Source organism: Triticum dicoccoides, chromosome 1B, assembly GCF_002162155.2.
Source record: "Triticum dicoccoides isolate Atlit2015 ecotype Zavitan chromosome 1B, WEW_v2.0, whole genome shotgun sequence".
Taxonomy (NCBI): domain Eukaryota; kingdom Viridiplantae; phylum Streptophyta; class Magnoliopsida; order Poales; family Poaceae; genus Triticum; species Triticum dicoccoides.
Window position 1 is genome coordinate 446,964,283 of NC_041381.1, and position 18,792 is coordinate 446,983,074.

An 18,792-nucleotide genomic window follows, 5' to 3' on the forward strand; every position below is an offset into this window, starting at 1 on the left:
TTGAGCTATAGGTGCTTAAGTTATTTTGAGAGCTAAAAAAGTGATTGCCTGCTTGTAAAACTGTTGTTGACATAAGAAGCTTTATGGCTCGTCTTCATAGGAATATTCCAATCTTTTAGCCATGTGATGATGATAGTATAGTGAGTGATGATTGACATGTATTGTGTGAGTGCTTGGTTCAATTTACTTTGGTTAAGTTACTTGTTGTGTTGATGTTTGAAGTTTCAGGAGTGCTAAACTTAGCATCTGGATTATTGAGTTTGGTGTTGTTGCTGTCATAAATCCTATATTCTCACTTTTAGTGTAATTGATGTGTTGGATGGAACATATAATTCCCTACATCTGAATCTATTTACTAGCACTGCTATGGGGCTCCTCTTACATTATCCGATCACTTTTGACATCATAACTGTATTTTGCTTTTGTAATGTGAAGACCAAAGTGAAAAGCAGCCGTTGCCATTGTAGTACACTAGTTACTGCTACTATTTGTGTCCCATGCTTCTTTCATTGTAAGGATTTCTTTATGAAATTTCAGGTATGCAGCTGCCAATGAAGTGAAGAAAGCAGTCAAGACCTTTGATGTGATGGAGAGGTTTAAAGTGGAAGTGGACCAATCTGTATTCTATTCCCTTCTTCGTGCTCTTTGCAGAAGTAAAAACATAGAAGATGCTGAAGAGTTGCTTCTTGCAAGAAGGAAATTTTTCCCACTCACGGCCGAAGGTTTCAATATAATACTTGATGGTTGGTGTAATATCTTCACCGATGTGGCTGAAGTAAAGAGGGTTTGGCGAGAAATGTCAAATTGCTGCATTACTCCTGATGGTACGTCTTATGCTCTCATGGTCTGTTGTTTCTCAAAGGTAGGGAACCTTTTTGATACTCTGAGGGTTTACGATGAGATGAAGAAGAGGGGTTGGACTCCTGGTATTGGTGTCTATAACCAACTTATTTATGTTCTGACAAGAGAGAATTGCATGAAGGATGCAAGAAATGTTCTCAGTAAAATTGTGGATGAAGGTCTCCAACTGGATGTTGAGACATACAACAGTATCATAGTTCCACTTTGTGAAAGTTGCAAGCTTGAGGAAGCACGGGAGGTACTGGAAGACATGACAATGAAGGGCATTGTTCCAACCATTTTGACGTACCATGCATTTTTGAAACAGGAAGGCATTGACGAAACACTGCAGCTACTGAAGAAAATGAAAGAAGATGGCTGTGGCCCTAACAGTGACACATTTCTCATGCTCATTGATAAGTTTATCCAATTGAATGAGTCTGGGAATGCTCTGAGGGTGTGGACTGAAATGCGAAGATACGACATTAGGCCTGGTTATGCACACTACATGGCAGTGGTCCAAGGTTTGATTAAACATGGATGTATACCACGAGCTTTAGAGTATTATGATGAGATGAAGGGAAATGGTTTTGCTTCGGACCCAATACTTGATAAGGAATTCAAAACTTTTCTGTTGGCCAACAGAGACCACTGGAGAGGAGCAGGCAAATACAATCTTATCCCACAGCGTATCAAACATTCTACAAGACGGACAAGAATTCCATAATACATGTGTCACTGTTAACAGTTAAGCACGCTTCTAGTGCTTCTTTTGTACGACAAAATGGTAAATGCAAACAAATGTGATTGTGAGGTATGTGTGTTCAGTTAACAAGTTGCTCCTGAATCCTCCTAACTAACGAACATGAAACCGCTAAAGTTCTCGCCCGAGTTGCTTCTTCTGAAATGATTCGCTCTCGAGGGATTTTCCTCAGGGGCCGAGTTTCGAAAAATGTACATGATGTAGCATCAAAAGCTCCTATGATTGCCATGGGTCATGGTTCTTAGTGTTCTGCGTTTTAAACATGTTATATAATGTGTGATCATTTCATATCTATGGCTTCCCAGAATTACAGGTATTGCAGTAAGCAGAGGAACTGGGATTTTATTCCCATGTAAGAAATCCTGTTAGAGGGTCCTTGATTACAGCGATCAACTAAACAAATCGGTAAAAATAGGCAGAGCCATTTAGTGATTTAATACATTTTTGTTATTTTGCGAAGATTAAGTTGGTCACATGAAAAGCATAGTACGTTTTACGAGATGAGCAAGTAGGCTCTTGGATATTTGCAGTGGTTGGCTTCAGAATCGGCAAAAGCTACACAGTTCCAGCTCGCGTAACAAGTGACAAAATGTTATCGTGCAAGACAGCACTTGGACAAAGATTTGGTTTGCCCGGCGGGCAGAATTGGCAAAAGTTGGGAGGCCTGCAAAGACAGGAGGTCAGGTTAGAGTAGCAAACGCAAACTTGTTCCCGCATGCACCTCTTGTTTTTCCCCCTGCGCATATCTAAAGCTGAGATGAAACTTTAGTGCCGGTGAAATGTTTTACTACTAATATAATAGAAACTGTTGGTGGTGTGCACCTTGAGAAAGTGCATCTAGAGGAGTCGAAATATTCGTTAAAAAAAGAAATTCTTTTCAAATCTTCGCCAAAAACATAAACATTGCAGAAAGTTAGACCGTGAGCATTTCTTGTGGGCAAACGTAGCAAAGAGTGAACAATTGACCGTCCTTTGGATGGAGTAATGGAAGGGCAAGGCAGGAAATTAACCCCGTATATATAGTCAATCAACACACACCCCGGATGTAAACGATCAGAGACGACGGCACCGGCGTAAAACATATCTGCTCTGCTCAGCGCACCTTCCGTGGGCAATGGCAATGTCTCCTCACCCCTCTCGAACCATTGGCTGCTTGGCCCTGGCCGTTGCCATTTGCGCCCTGCTCCCAGGCTGCTTCTCCAGTGAGTATATATCCATTTTATTTCTTGTTTCTATTTTCACCGTCAAATTTTGAAAAATCAGTCTCAACTCTCAAGTCCCGCTTGATTTGGAGCTCCTTTTTCTCCATGGTTGCAGGCAAAGTTGCCCTGGAGATCTTCGAGAGGGCGTGCCACTGCTTCGACGACCACAATGTAAGCCATGATGGATGCAATATATAGTTAGTTCAATTCGATGTGTGGCATGGTGTTGATAATGTCGTCTGTGGACCGAAAAAAACTTGGAAGGTGTACAACGAGTGCGCGGAGGAGCTTCGGCTGGGCGTGGAGGGGGCGTTCCACGTGGGGCGGGAGAGCGTGGACGAGTACTGCGGCGGGGCCTGCCTCGCTGAGACGGAGATGGCGCTGCGCTGCGTGGAGGAGGTCGCCCACGACGGCTTCAGGTTCTCCAACGGCGCCTCGCTGCTGGCCGTGAAGCGGGCGCTCGGCAGCGGCTGCAGCTACACGCCGGATAGAGGAACCTTCGACATACGTGAGCGCAGGGAGTGCGGCGACGAGTACGGGTACGGCTACCACGGCGCGCTAGGGTACGGCGAGGAGGGCGGCGACCGGCGGTACGAGTACCCGGGCGGCGCGTTTGGCAACTACTGCTCCGGCGCCACTGGCGGCGGCGTGGTGCAGACGCTCATCCTCGCCTTCTTCCTTGTCTCCGCGTCGGCGCTGCTTCTTGCCGTATGAGCGATAGTGATCTTACGTGTACTAGTAGTATTTGTAATGATTTTGGTTTCAGGTTGAGTGATCTCATGATATACTCCGCATATTGTAAATTTTCCTTCTTATTTTTGCACGATGCACCGGCGCATGGTATCCTCTCACAGTCACAGGGCAAGGAAGAACTAAAACAAGAGTACTTACTTTGATCTTAAAAACAAGGATATCTTCATGACTGAGATTTACTCCGTCCCAAAATACTTGTCATCAAAATGGATGAAAAGAGATGTATCTAGATTATTAGGTCTAAATACATCTCCTTTTATCCATTTTGATGATAAGTATTTTCGGACGGAGGGAGTACCTAGCAAACAAAAATCCTCCAAAAATGTTCATTTGCACCAAGCCCTTTCCTGACAAGAGAATTTCACAGGATATAGCTCAATTCACTCAAGAGTAGGAGAAAACAGAATTGGAATGCCATCACGTGTAGAACGAAAATGCTAGAGCTACATGTGGAATGCTGAACAGACCCTCGCAAAAAAAGAAAAAAAAAAGAAAGAAACGAATGCTGAACAGACGTGCCGTGAGAATTTGCAGCAGAGTGTGTTTAGACTTTGGATGCTTCACTAAAAAGCACTCCCTCTATATAACTTAATATAAGACGTGTTTTGACATTGTCAATCTGTGGACTCTAAAAGCATCTTATAAAAGGTTACAGAGGCAGTAGAATTAATATTCAACATGTACATGCTTGTTACTGAGAAGCAAAAGGAAGAGAAAATCCTCTAAATATGAAGATAGTTTTCGCATTCTACATGTACCTTTAAAGCAAATCATACAATCCAAACACCGTTAGGTCCATCCAATTGCTTTTAAAAAACAAAGATCCATTTTCCTACTGGAGCGCAGAAACATCAACCATATGCGTGGACCAACTCAAACAGGGCTAATATTGCTTTCTCACTAAAAAAAGAGGCTAAATATTGCTTACAACCAATTGGACCTCTACACATGAGCACAGCTACGGCCCTATAGAAATTTCACAAGAAAAAGATGATACAAAGTATTTCCCATAGAAACCATTTTAGATCATAGAGATAGTGCTACCAAATTCTTAATACCTTGTTTCCCATCCCCCCATTTTGTAGAACAGCAAAATTCAGATAAAGATGCACCAAACACCTTTTTATTCCACCACCAGAACAGAAAACGCCCAAACAGAACCGCAAAACTCAGGTATGGTGCACTTAAATGGTAAGCAGCTTATATGAAGATGTACCATTTCCACTTAGCTTCAGTGTTTATAAGGATTTTCAAAACAATTAACAGAAGCGGGCAAGATGATCTAAAATCTCCGCAAAAATTTCAATTGTATTTTCAGAGCGCAAAAAGGGACTATCACTTGCTGAGATAGTGCCCAAACAATATACTATTTCAGCAAGTATTGTGCTCCCTCCATCTCATAATATAAGATCAGTTTTGCAAACTATTTTAGCTTGCAAAACGATCTTATATTATGGGACAGAGGGAGCAAGACATAAAACATACCCACCAATTTCTGTTTAGTCATTTGGATACTTCTAAGTTAGTGAAAAGGGGAATTTACACTAACTCCACATATGCACCAGATATGTCAACCAGTTTAAACCTTTTGTCCTGGTCAAGCTCGAAATTTCAAGAACCATAAGTAAGCACCAAATCCAGTAAAGTGCTCCAAGATAATGTACAAGATCATAGATCTCCCGAAGTAAAAAGAAAAGGTTAGGGCAATTATTCGTGTACCAACAATAAAATTCTTTTCTTTTCATCATCATCAGACAACACACCGACCAATATCACTGTTCCCCCACACCCCGTATACCTCCACACTGCGTGCTATCAAGACTAATTCATACACAAGTACTAATTCCTGTCCTACACTATGGTTTGAGCTTTGAATGACAGCTACTTGTTGCGATACCAAAATCTCTGTTGTGAGAGCCCCTCAAGGTAAATGGCGTCGTTTGATAGTTACTGGATTTCAACTTGTCAGATGACAGCAGGGATAGGACACAGGAATGGTACAGTCAATGCTTCAGCGGATGGGGATGATGTTGTTCAGGTTCAGGAGGGCCTATATTGAGAAGGAACCTGTGAATCATCTCGAAGCTGGTGAATGTTATAACTGCAGCAGGAGTTGTCCGCAACAGATTTGTGGCGCATCCACGGTAGAACCCAGCTACACCCTCTGCATGATAAACCTTTCTAACACAGTCTATTACCCCTCTGTATCTCGCCTCGGAGTGTGCTCCCTGCTCTTGCAACCTTGATCGAACAACCTGTAATTATTATCAGGAGTGAAAATAGTCTGAGATATATAGCCAAACTAAGAATATTGAGAGTATATTCATTTAACAAGTAACAAGAGTAGAGTAGAGTAGATCATAATTGCAGAGGATTGACTTAATACCTCATGAGGATATGTTAAGGTTGACGCAGCTAGTTTTGCCAGAGATGAAGCAACAGCGACGTCGCCAAAGCTTAATGCTTCAACGGTAGTGTTATCTGTGAAAACAAGATGCCGTCATATGCAGAACTACTAAGCAGGCCATCCAATATGGCCTCTACAAATTTAGCAGCCATGATCATCCAGAACATTTCTCTGTGGAAATTTTTTTGCTGAGAGTAATACCTCGCTCAGCCAGGTAAGCTTTTATCTTCTCGTATACAGGGAACTGAATGGCAACATGAGTGATACCAGCCAAGGCAGGGATGAGTCCACTTTTGGAATAAAAAAAATCAGCAAGCATATCAAAACATAGAAATCTTGAGTCACCAGCATGGCTAAAAGTTGTTCACAATAGGTTTCCATCATTCCGTCAAAAGTTTACCTGTATAGTCCACGGATGCCTTCCTCATGTGCTATTCTCGTCAATGCAGCAACCGTGCCTTTGTATGGGATCATCGCACCCGCTCTTACTCCTTGGGTCTACAAAACAAAACAGAAAGCTGTTGTTGACAGGAATCCTGGTATCTACTTGGATCATATTTCTTGGAATAATGCTAGGTATGACCACTGAATACAAGAGACCCGAAAAGTTTACCATATTCAAAAGCATGCTAGCTAAAGATGGTTCCCTTGCAAGCTGGATGTACTTAATTACGTACAAAATTGCCCAGACATTTTAAACAATCACGTACTTATTGGCGAATGAAGTATTTCAGGAACAGAAATTTCTAACTACAGTTATGTTGTATCATCTCTAATACTGCTCACGACAAGGCATGAATCATATCATACCTGAAATCTTGTCTTGACAACCCAAAGTGGATTTGTTGCTATTGTAGTTGCAGCTCCAGCACATGATGCAGCCATAACATTTGCCCCTAGAGAGAGTTGATGGCTTCCTTCTACAATATTAATGTAAGGTATGACTTGAGAACTGATATGACATGATCCTATGGAAGGTTACAACATCACAAAACAATACCATTGGAAGGTTAAAGCACTAACCGCTGGAAGCAAGCATGCTTTTAAGCTGCTCGTATACAGTAAAGTAGACCTGCCCATTCATACAAGAACGGTTAGCTCTACAACAGCATGGAAGAAAAACATAACAGTGATTGTTGTTAGAAAAAAGGGCAAATACTCACTGCCCAGTTAGGCAAAAGCGCCAGAATAGTCGGGGAAAGACCACGATACAATCCCCGAAAGCCTTCCCGTCTAGCAATCTGTTCTAAGCTCCCAATGATGACACTACCTAGTCAATATATAACAGAGAATCCTGTCAAAAAAGATAGAAGAGAGAACTGATGTGATGTAATAAACCTCAGCTCTAAGCATAAGCAATAACAATATGTTGGTACAACAGGACATAACGGTCTAATGGAAGCCCAGCACACATTTGTATGCACATGATGTGTGCTAATAATCAGATTTCTAGATGCAAAGTCAATAGTAATGAGCATTAAGAATGGGCATCATCCATGCACACATCACTTTCTCCACATGCATGGGATTTGCTGATGGCTTTCTCCTGGAGTATCATTGGGCAGAGCTATGCCCAAAAGCATCACCGCAGCGTACTTGAAGTGAAAAACATTTTATTTTATTTCCATTCGCCACATGCATGAGCATAAGTTCTAAAATGTAATTGTAAGCTCAGCACATCTCTAATAATCCCTGGAACATCAGGCTTAGAAATATTATTACGCTCTAGTGTTCTGTGCACAACTAGGGTTCATAGATAACCTATTCCCATCTAAAATAGCCAATGCATATTTTTAGAAGGCGCTGCCAAGAAAAATAGCCAATACATATTGGGTGTGGAATGGGAGCATACAGTGTAACTAGGTGCAACCGTGCAAAGGAACTGCACACATTACACAAAAACACGTAGATGAGATCAGTTACACCCACTCAGCCACCCCACAGACCATCTTTCATGTTCTTACGCGTCCAGATGTTTTCCAATAATGCAGCCTCCACCATTCTTCTTTCACGATATTCTCCTGTAATTAGCTGCATCTTTGGAACCTTCTGCTCATCCAAACCCTCAGAGGAGACATTTTCAACTGATTCTACTGAAGAGGGCAGATGGCAGCGTGGTCTCTTCAATTGCTATTATTTACATTCTTTCCTTATTTCCCTTTTAGCAAACAACTTATATTTTTGGCAGATGGCATCTAGAACATGTCGTTCCATTTTGTCAGAAAGACTTCGAAGTCCACTGCTTACAGGACAAGAAATTGTTGTGTTCTTCAGTATTGTTCAAAATCAAAGTAATACTGGAATTTAAACTTATTTGCTAGTGAGATCTTCGTTAATCTCTAATGAGAAGACTTATTAAGGGGCAAAGCGCAACCAGATTGGCAGTAGATTCGTGACTCGTGAGAGAAAAAAGAAACTAGATGACATTGAAGGATTGCGCAACGAAATCGTGGGAGATTGGAAAAGTGGTCGGGGTAGGACAGCTAAGCCTAGATTGATCTCCCAAGCATTTGTTTTACCTGGCAATCACTGAATACCAACACAAACATATTCAGCACTAAAGCAACCTATCAGCAGATAGCGGCTACATGTACAGCTGGTTGTTCATGCGTGTTCTCCATGCTTTTCACATGCAAGAACAAATACATGCATTATGCATATCCCTTTCCACTCAACATGCAAGATTTCATAGGTCACGCAATCTCAGATCACCACGTGATCCCTCCCATATGATTCAAGTAATTTTAATAAGTGACGATTATGCAAGACACAAACCTGTAAGAAGGCCAAGGATGACATAACTGATCCAACAAGCGATTCAAACCATTATAACATTTACAATCAGATGTGTATTCTATTGCTGAAAAGTATTCTCTCTCAACTCCCTAACTTTTGGACTGTGAAAAGACACCACAAACTAATACTACACGACATCCCCTCCATGCAGACACTAATTCTCACCAGTGGATACATTCAAGCCCAGCATCAAAACTTTGTACCGAAAGCAGGGTCATGTAGCGTTCTAACACTATGGCTGTAAACTGAAGCAAAAACTGCAATAGTTCATCTGAAGAAATGCTCACCTCCAGCTGTGCCAGGGGCTAGCTTGGGCCAGCCGTGCACCTGGAACCTCGTCTTGATCACATCGAGCGGGCACACGAAGGTCGCTGCTATCACACCTGCGCACAAGCCCCCAAATCCAGCAATTACTTCCCCAAACCGAACAGACCAGTAGAGCGAAATGGAGAGAGCTGTCGCCACAAATTACCGGCGGAAGCGCCCGCGACGGCGTTGGAGAGGGCGCTGCGGGCGGAGGTGGCGGGATGGTGGTGGTGGTGCGAAGAGGACGCGGCGACCGGCGGCCCCGACGCCGTCGCCGGCGAGGTCGCGACGTCCCCCGGCATGTCGCGCGCCTCCCCGATCTGCGCCAGCGGTGCGGGGCCTCCCCCTCAGGCAACAGAAGCGCGGCGCTAGAGCGTCAACGACGGCGGCGCCTGGCCTGATCACATCGGCGGCGGGGTCGCCGGCGTGCGTAGGGCGGGCGGGGCGAACGGGGGCGGTGGTGGGGCCTAGGGTTGTAGTTTGGGATCTGGGCGAGCGGGAGCGGGGATGGGCGCAGGGAGGGACGGGGAATTCGTAAGCTGCTCTATTCCTTCCTCCGCTGCTCGTCCGCTTGCGCTTCTCGTATGATATCCTCCTCCCTCCTTGCAGGCGAGGCGAGGCGGAGGTGAACATGCCCCGGGCCGGGCGGGCCCCGGTGGGTGGAGCGGGGCCCGTAAGCGAGGTCCTCCCACACTGACGTGAGGGCCTAGGTTGTTCGGTTGGGCCCGCATGTCATGTACTACTCGAATGGACGGGGTTGGTTCTTTCCTTGCATGAACACGTTGCCCTGGATTCTCGACGCCGGCGGGCACGTGCCGCAGCTGTGGCTGGCCCGCGGGCCCAGGCGGACTCAAATGGTGTGGTGGGACCCAAGTGTCATTGGTACTAGCCCCGCATTTTTGGGAACAATCGTGTACGTCCCGTGTAGCACTTGTTCGTTTAACCGTTTTTTTTTAGTGAAATGAAACTTGTTCGCTTGTTAATATTTTTATTTTCAGAGAACTTGTTCGTTTACTCCTGTGCTGCTTCGGCTTTTCGCGAGACAAGGCCACGTACGTCTCCCGTTCAAGCCCATTCGCTGCCACGTCACCGTCTTATGGGCCCAGCGTAGCAATGGCCCTGTGCCATGGACAGCGGACGCGCATGTGGTAGCTGAGCGTTGCCGGCGGCTGGGTCCACGGCGATGTCCGGTCGCCGCTTACTGGTGGCGTGGCGCAACGCTGGCCATCCGTCGCGGGGAGGCGGGACTGACCGAACGGCCGTGATGGGTTCGTGGGGCCTCGCGCCGCCTCCCTCGGGCCACACAAACATTTTGGTTCTACGCTAGCCTTTTCGTCTGATGCCCATCGATAGGGGGGAAGAAAAGAAGCACTCTCCATGCTTATCCTTCTTTTTTTCCTTTGCCGGGTATACTCATGCTTATCAATCTGCATATGTTCTCTATATCCAAGTCCATATGATAGGCACGTTTCATGACTTTCATCCAGTCCGGCAGACAAAACAGAAGCTGGTATTATCGGCACATTTCATCCCGCCAAGCAAACAAAACAAAGTCATGCCTCTCATTCATTAAAAGTATATAATGAAATGAAAATATAAAAAGGAAAATCACAACTCACACAAGCGACTCTTTTTTTCTACTAGCTAGCTAGGGCATTTCCCACACTGAATCTAGACCGGACGTCGTATCCGTCCACAGACAAGGGGATCAGTCCTCGAACACGGACGCGGAAGCCGACCATCCAACCATAGCCGCATCCATTTCAAACCAGATTTCAACTAACCGGACGATTATCATCAAAATTCATTCATAAGTAGAGTGCAAATATGCCTAGCACAAACAGTTCAAATTCAACGAGATTTAACGGATGTTTAACAAGTTTTAGATGGATGGATCATTTTATCCCACACATACTGCCCTTTGAGGTTCATCCAACAATATATGTGTGTGAATGATCTGCCCTCTGACTTGTAGTACATCATGACAGCACGAGCAGGCTACACAACGTGTAGAGCAGCAATGAGTGAATCAATCAAACAATCATGTAGAGGAATAAGAAGCAAAACTTGCAATCTCCGTGGTTGCCACGCGCAATGGACACACCTCCAGCCGATCAACCACGCCACAGTACTTCGTGAGTGAGCTCTGGATGGCGTACCATCGATATGTCAAGGGCTTCACACTGCGTTCATAGATGATGTGCATGTCACAGGGCGCAATGTGCTTTCACGCATGAAACGAATCATGCACGCTCTGCAAAAGACCCAACCCTTCTGCTATTGCCTACAAATTCCGTTGATACGATCAACCACGCATCGCAGAACAACTCATCCTCCTCCATCAGGTACCCCGCCATCCTTCTTACTCTAAAACGGACACGAAGTTCGAAGCTCGATGATATTTGAACGAACATGTGCCGGGAGTGGAAGACAGTGGAACCAAAACGGAGGATTTCAGTGGGCTGGGGGTGTCGGAGTCCTACATGGCGGCAGTCCAGACCCCCCGCCGCCGGTTTGCTTTCCAATTTACGAAAAAAGGACATCCGGACCGATATAGGACCGTGTTGAATGACAAAACATGTCCATATCACACAATCCGAACGAATGTAAGCGGTTTGATGATCTGCTTTGAAGATGCCCTTATGTTAATAAAAAGAAGCTTGACACATACCGTGACGGATTATTATAACAAAGAGACCTCCTCATTGATGAATTCCATAGCTTTTTAGCCCTCTGGCACGATCTTACTTGGATTTAGTGATTTTCTTTCTGAGTCAAGGAACCACCCTTGACAATTAGATGATGTGAAACATGGAGATACGTTGTGAAGGAAATATGCCCTAGAGGCAATATATTTATTTCCTTATATCATGATAAATGTTTATTATTCATGCTAGAATTGTATTAACCGGAAACATAATACATGTGTGAATACATAGACAAACATAGTGTCACTAGTATGCCTCTACTTGACTAGCTCGTTTATCAAGATGGTTATGTTTCCTAGCCATGGACAAAAGAGTTGTCATTTGATTAACGGGATCACATCATTAGGAAAATGATGTGATTGACTTGACCCATTCCGTTAGCTTAGCACTTGATCGTTTAGTATGTTGCTATTGCTTTCTTCATGACTTATACATGTTCCTATGACTATGAGATTATGCAACTCCCGTTTACCGAAGGAACACTTTGTGTGCTACCAAACGTCACAATGTAATTGGATGATTATAAAGGAGCTCTATAGGTGTCTCCGAAGGTACTTGTTGGGTTGGCGTATTTCGAGATTAGGATTTGTCACTCCGATTGTCGGAGAGGTATCTCTGGGCCCACTCGGTAATGCACATCACTATAAGCCTTGCAAGCATTGCAACTAATTAGTTAGTTGCGGGATGATGTATTACGGAACGAGTAAAGAGACTTGCCGGTAACGAGATTGAACTAGGTATTGAGATACCGACGATCGAATCTCGGGCAAGTAACATACCGATGACAAAGGGAACAACGTATGTTGTTATGCGGTCTGACCGATAAAGATCTTCGTAGAATATGTCGGAGCCAATATGAGCATTCAGGTTCCGCTATTGGTTATTGACCGGAAACGTGTTTCGGTCATGTCTACATTGTTCTCGAACCCGTAGGGTCCGCACGCTTAAGGTTTCAATGACAGTTATATTATGAGTTTATGAGTTTTGATGTACCAAAGGAGTTCGGAGTCCCGGATGAGATCGGGGACATGACGAGGAGTCTCGAAATGGTCGAGACGTAAAGATCGATATATTGGACGACTATATTCAGAGTTCGAAAAGGTTCCGAGTGATTCGGGTATTTTTTGGAGTACCGGAGAGTTACGAGAATTCGCCGGGGAGTATATGGGCCTTACTGGGCTTTAGGGGAAAGAGAGAGGAGAGGCTAGGCGCCCCCAGGCCTAGTACGAATTGGACTAGGGGGAGGGGCTGCGCCCCCTCCTTCCTTCTCTTCTCTTCCCCCTTTCCTTGACTCCTACTCCTACTACTTGGAAGGGAGGAATCCTACTCCCGGTGGGAGTAGGACTCCTCCTTGGCGCGCCTCCTCCTGGCCGGCCGGCCCCTCCCCCTTGATCCTTTATATACGGGGGCAGGGGGCACCTCTAGGCACAACAACAATTGATCCCTTGGATCTCTTAGCCGTGTGCGGTGCCCTCCTCCACCATAGTCCACCTCGATAATATCGTAGCGGTGCTTAGGTGAAGCCCTGCGATGGTAGAACATCAAGATCGTCACCACACCTCGTGCTGACGGAACTCTCCCTCGACACTCGGCTGGATCGGAGTCCGAGGGACGTCATCAAGCTGAACGTGTGCTAGAACTCGGAGGTGCCGTAGTTTCGGTGCTTGATCGGTCGGGCCGTGAAGACGTACGACTACATCAACTGCGTTGTGCTAACGCTTCCGCTTACGGTCTACAAGGGTATGTAGAAAACACTCTTCCCTCTCATTGCTATGCATCACCATGATCTTGCGTGTGCGTAGGAAATTTTTGAAATTACTACGTTCCCCAACAGTGGCATCCGAGCCTAGGTTTTATGCATTGATGTTATATGCACGAGTAGAACACAAGTGAGTTGTGGGCGATACAAGTCATACTGCTTACCAGCATGTCATACTTTGATTCGGCGGTATTGTTGGATGAAGCGGCCCGGACCGATATTACGCGTACGCTTATGCGAGACTGGTTCTACCGACGTGCTTTGCACACAGGTGGTTGGCGGGTGTCAGTTTCTCCAACTTTAGTTGAACCGAGTGTGGCTACGCCCGGTCCTTGAGAAGGTTAAAACAACACTAACTTGACGAACTATCGTTGTGGTTTTGATGCGTAGGTAAGAACGGTTCTTGCTCAGCCCATAGCAGCCACGTAAAACTTGCAACAACAAAGTAGAGGACGTCTAACTTGTTTTTGCAGGGCATGTTGTGATGTGATATGGTCAAGACGTGATGAGATATAAGTTGTTGTATGAGATGATCATGTTTTGTTGAAGTTATCGGCAACTGGCAGAAGCCATATGGTTGTCTTTTTGTTGCATAAGATGCAAGTGCCAAATAATTGTTTTACTTTATCGCTATATGATAGCAATAGTTGCAAGAGCAATAGTTGGCGAGACGACCATGTGACGACACATTGATATAGATCAATATGATGAAGATCATGGTGTCGTGCCGGTGACGATAGAGATCTGTTGGGGAACATAGTAATTTCAAAAAAAATTCCTACGCACACGCAAGATCATGGTGATGGCATAGCAACGAGAGGGGAGAGTGTTGTCCACGTACCCTCATAGACCGTAAGCGGAAGCGTTATGACAACGCGGTTGATGTAGTCGTACGTCTTCACGATTCGACCGATCCAAGCACCAAACGTACGGCACCTCCGTGTTCAGCACACGTTCAGTTTGATGACGTTCCCCGGGCTCCAATCCAGCAAAGCATCGGGGATGAGTTCCGTAAGCACGACGGCGTGGTGACGATGATGATGTTCTACCGGCGCAAGGCTTCGCCTAAACTCCGCGACGATATGACCGAGGTGGAATATGGTGGAGGGGGGCACCGCACACGGCTAAGGAACGATCCGTAGATCAACTTGTGTGTCCATGGGGTGCCCCCTGCCCTCGTATATAAAGGAGTGGAGGAGGGGAGTGTTGGGGAACGTAGTAATTTCAAAAAATTTCCTACGCACACGCAAGATCATGTGATGCATAGCAACGAGGGGGAGAGTATTGTCTACGTACCCAACGCAGACCGACTGCGGAAGTGATGACACGACGTAGAGGAAGTAGTCGTACGTCTTCACGATCCAACCGATCAAGCACCGAAACTACGGCACCTCCGAGTTCGAGCACACGTTCAGCTCGATGACGATCCCCGGACTCCGATCCAGCAAAGTGTCGGGGAAGAGTTCCGTCAGCACGACGGCGTGGTGACGATCTTGATGAACTACAGCAGCAGGGCTTCGCCTAAACTCCGCTACAGTATTATCGAGGAATATGGTGGTAGGGGGCACCGCACACGGCTAAGGAACAGATCACGTGGATCAACTTGTGTGTCTAGAGGTGCCTCTACCTCAGTATATAAAGGAGCCAAGGGGGGAGGGGGGCGCCGGCCAGGGAGAGAGGCGCAGGAGGAGTCCTACTCCTTCCGGGAGTAGGACTCCCCACCCAATCCTATTCCAACTAGGATTCCCAAGGGGGAAAGGGGAAGAAGGGTGGCCGGCCACCTCTCCTAGTCCTAATAGGACTAGGGGAAGGGGGGAGGCGCGCAGCCCTTGTGGGCAGCCCCTTCACCTTTCTACTAAGGCCCATGAAGGCCCATATGGCTCCCGGGGGGTTCCGGTAACCTCCCGGTAATCCGGTAAAATCCCGATTTCACCCGGAACACTTCCGATGTCCAAACATAGGCTTCCAATATATCAATCTTTACGTCTCGACCATTTCGAGACTCCTCGTCATGTCCGTGATCACATCCGGGACTCCGAACAACCTTCGGTACATCAAAACTCATAAACTCATAATATAACTATCATCGAAACCTTAAGCGTGCGGACCCTACGGGTTCGAGAACAATGTAGACATGACCGAGACATGTCTCCGGTCAATAACCAATAGCGGGACCTGGATGCCCATATTGGCTCCTACATATTCTACGAAGATCTTTATCGGTCAGACCGCATAACAACATACGTTGTTCCCTTTGTCATCGGTATGTTACTTGCCCGAGATTCGATCGTCGGTATCCAATACCTAGTTCAATCTCGTTATCGGCAAGTCTCTTTACTTGTTCCGTAATACATCATCTCGCAACTAACTCATTAGTTGCAATGCTTGCAAGGCTTATGTGATGTGCATTACCGAGAGGGCCCAGAGATACCTCTCCGACAATCGGAGTGACAAATCCTAATCTCGAAATACGCCAACCCGACATCTACCTTTGGAGACACCTGTAATGCTCCTTTATAATCACCCAGTTACGTTGTGACGTTTGGTAGCACCCAAAGTGTTCCTCTAGCAAACGGGAGTTGCATAATCTCATAGTCATAGGAACATGTATAAGTCATGAAGAAAGCAATAGCAACATACTAAACGATCGGGTGCTATGCTAATGGAATGGGTCATGTCAATCAGATCATTCAACTAATGATGTGACCTCGTTAATAAAATAACAACTCTTTGTCTATGGTTAGGAAACATAACCATCTTTGATTAACGAGCTAGTCAAGTAGAGGCATACTAGTGACACTCTGTTTGTCTATGTATTCACACATGTATTATGTTTCCGGTTAATACAATTCTAGCATGAATAATAAACATTTATCATGAAATAAGAAAATAAATAATAACTTTATTATTGCCTCTAGGGCATATTTCCTTCAGTCTCCCACTTGCACTAGAGTCAATAATCTAGATCACATCACCATGTGATTAACATCGATAGTTCACATCATCATGTGATTAACACCCATAGTTCACATCGCCATGTGACCAACACCCAAAGGGTTTACTAGATTCAGTAATCTAGTTCACATCGCTATGTGATTAACACCCAAGGAGTACTAAGGTGTGATCATGTTTTGCTTGTGAGAGAATCTTAGTCAACGGGTCTGCCATATTCAGATCCGCATGTATTTTGCAAATTTCTATGTCAACAATGCTCTGCATGGAGCTACTCTAGCTAATTGCTCCCACTTTCAATATTTATCTAGACCGAGACTTAGAGTCATCTAGATTAGTATCAAAACTTGCATCGGCGTAACCCTTTACGACGAACCTTTTTTTCACTTCCATAATCGAGAAACATATCCTTATTCCACTAAGGATAATTTTGACCGCTGTCCAGTGATCTACTCCTAGATCACTATTGTACTCCCTTGCCAAACTCAGTGGTAGGGCATACAATAGATCTGGTATACAACATGGCATACTTTATAGAACCTATGACTGAGGCATAGGGAATGACTTTCATTCTCTTTCTATCTTCTGCCGTGGTCGGGCTTTGAGTCTTACTCAACTTCACACCTTGTAATACAGGCAAGAACTCTTTCTTTGACTGCTCCATTTTGAACTACTTCAAAATCTTGTCAATGTATGTACTCATTGAAAAAACTTATCAAGCGTCTTGATCTATCTCTATAGATCTTGAAGCTCAATATGTAAGCAGCTTCACCAAAGTCTTTCTTTGAAAAACTCCTTTCAAACACTCCTTTATGCTTTGCAGAATAATTCTACATTATTTCCGATCAACAATATGTCATTCACATATACTTATCAGAAATGCTGTAGTGCTCCCACTCACTTTTTTGTAAATACAGGCTTCACCGCAAGTCTGTATAAAACTATATGCTTTGATCAACTTATCAAAGCGTATATTCCAACTCCGAGATTCTTGCACCAGTCCATAGATGGATCGCTGGAGCTTGCATATTTAGTTAACACCTTTAGGATCGACAAAACCTTCTAGTTGCATCATATACAACTCTTCTTTACTAAATCCATTAAGGAATGCAGTTTTGTTTATCCATTTGCCAGATTTCATAAAATGCGGCAACTGCTAACATGATTCAGACAGACTTAAGCATAGATACGAGTGAGAAACTCTCATCGTAGTCAACACCTTGAACTTGTCGAAAACCTTTTGCGACAATTCTAGCTTTGTAGATAGTAACACTACTATCAGCGTCCGTCTTCCTCTTGAAGATCCATTTATTTTCTATGGCTTGCCGATCATCAGGCAAATCCATCAAAGTCCATACTTTGTTCTCATACATGGATCATATCTCAGATTTCATGGCCTCAAACCATTTCGCGGAATCTGGGCTCATCATCGCTTCCTCATAGTTCGTAGGTTCATCATGATCTAGTAGCATGACTTCCAGAAAAGGATTATCGTACCACTCTGGCGCGCATCTTACTCTGGTTGATCTACGAGGTTCAGTAGTATCTTGTTCTGAAGTTTCATGATCATCATCATTAGCTTCCTCACTAACTGGTGTAGGTGTCACAGAAACAGTTTTCTATGATGTACTACTTTCCAATAAGGGAGCAGGTACAGTTACCTCGTCAAGTTCTACTTTCCTCCCACTCACTTCTTTCGAGAGAAACTCCTTCTCCAGAAAGTTTCCGAATTTAGCAACAAAAGTCTTGCCTTCGGATCTGTGATAGAAGGTGTATCCAATAGTTTCCTTTGGATATCCTATGAAGACGCACTTCTCCGATTTGAATTTGAGCTTATCAGGATGAAACTTTTTCATATAAGCATCGCAACCCCAAACTTTAAGAAACGACAGTTTAGGTTTCTTGCCAAACCATAGTTCACATGGTGTCGTCTCAACGGATTTAGATGGTGCCCTATTTAACGTGAATGCAGCCGTCTCTAATGCATAACCCCAAAACGATAGTGGTAGATCGGTAAGAGACATCATAGATTGCACTATATCCAATAAAGTACGGTTATGATGTTCGGACACACCATTATGCTGTGGTGTTCCATGTGGCATGAGTTTGTGAAACTATTCCACATTGTTTTAATTGAAGACCAAACTCGTAACTCAAATATTTGTCTCCGCGATCAGATCGTAGAAACTTTATTTTTCTTGTCACGATGATTTTCCACTTCACTCTGAAATTCTTTGAACTTTTCAAATGTTTCAGACTTATGTTTCATCAAGTAGATATACCCATATCTGCTCAAATCATCTGTG

The 18,792-nt window shown here is 44.6% G+C and overlaps 3 protein-coding genes across 3 annotated transcripts in view; 2 read left to right on the top strand and 1 right to left on the bottom strand.

Moving 5' to 3' along the window:
• LOC119340308 (pentatricopeptide repeat-containing protein At1g80880, mitochondrial-like) overlaps positions 1-1,838 on the top strand; it is a 3,269-nt gene extending 1,431 nt beyond the window's left edge. Inside the window, exon 2 of the mRNA XM_037612211.1 lies at positions 538-1,838. Within this exon, the coding sequence (XP_037468108.1) occupies positions 538-1,567 (1,030 nt within the window). The 3' untranslated portion in view covers positions 1,568-1,838. The remainder of the gene's footprint in view (positions 1-537) is intronic.
• An 829-nt stretch (positions 1,839-2,667) lies between these two features.
• On the top strand, positions 2,668-3,687 carry LOC119306638. The gene is made up of 3 exons (XM_037582814.1): positions 2,668-2,805; positions 2,921-2,976; positions 3,070-3,687. Exons 1-3 carry the CDS (start codon positions 2,718-2,720, stop codon positions 3,517-3,519), a joined length of 594 nt encoding a protein of 197 aa, XP_037438711.1. The 5' UTR covers positions 2,668-2,717; the 3' UTR covers positions 3,520-3,687.
• A 1,480-nt stretch (positions 3,688-5,167) lies between these two features.
• LOC119340316 (nicotinamide adenine dinucleotide transporter 1, chloroplastic-like) lies at positions 5,168-9,657 on the bottom strand. Its single transcript, XM_037612221.1, has 9 exons — positions 9,234-9,657; positions 9,049-9,144; positions 7,129-7,235; positions 6,989-7,037; positions 6,776-6,885; positions 6,366-6,463; positions 6,167-6,255; positions 5,945-6,039; positions 5,168-5,813 (listed from the first exon to the last, which is right to left on the bottom strand). The coding sequence occupies exons 1-9, from the start codon at positions 9,367-9,369 to the stop codon at positions 5,562-5,564; spliced, it is 1,032 nt and encodes a 343-aa protein (XP_037468118.1). The 5' UTR covers positions 9,370-9,657; the 3' UTR covers positions 5,168-5,561.
• Positions 9,658-18,792: the final 9,135 nt, after the last annotated feature.

Coding starts and splice junctions, on each gene's coding strand:
- LOC119340316 (XM_037612221.1), bottom strand. CDS start 9,369: ATGCCGGGGGACGTCGCGACCTCGCCGGCGACGGCGTCGGGGCCGCCG. Junction 9,145..9,233: donor CGTCGCGGGCGCTTCCGCCG/GTAATTTGTGGC, acceptor GCTTGTGCGCAG/GTGTGATAGCAGCGACCTTC. Junction 5,814..5,944: donor CCTTAACATATCCTCATGAG/GTATTAAGTCAA, acceptor TAATAATTACAG/GTTGTTCGATCAAGGTTGCA.
- LOC119306638 (XM_037582814.1), top strand. CDS start 2,718: ATGGCAATGTCTCCTCACCCCTCTCGAACCATTGGCTGCTTGGCCCTG. Junction 2,806..2,920: donor GCTCCCAGGCTGCTTCTCCA/GTGAGTATATAT, acceptor CCATGGTTGCAG/GCAAAGTTGCCCTGGAGATC. Junction 2,977..3,069: donor ACTGCTTCGACGACCACAAT/GTAAGCCATGAT, acceptor AAAACTTGGAAG/GTGTACAACGAGTGCGCGGA.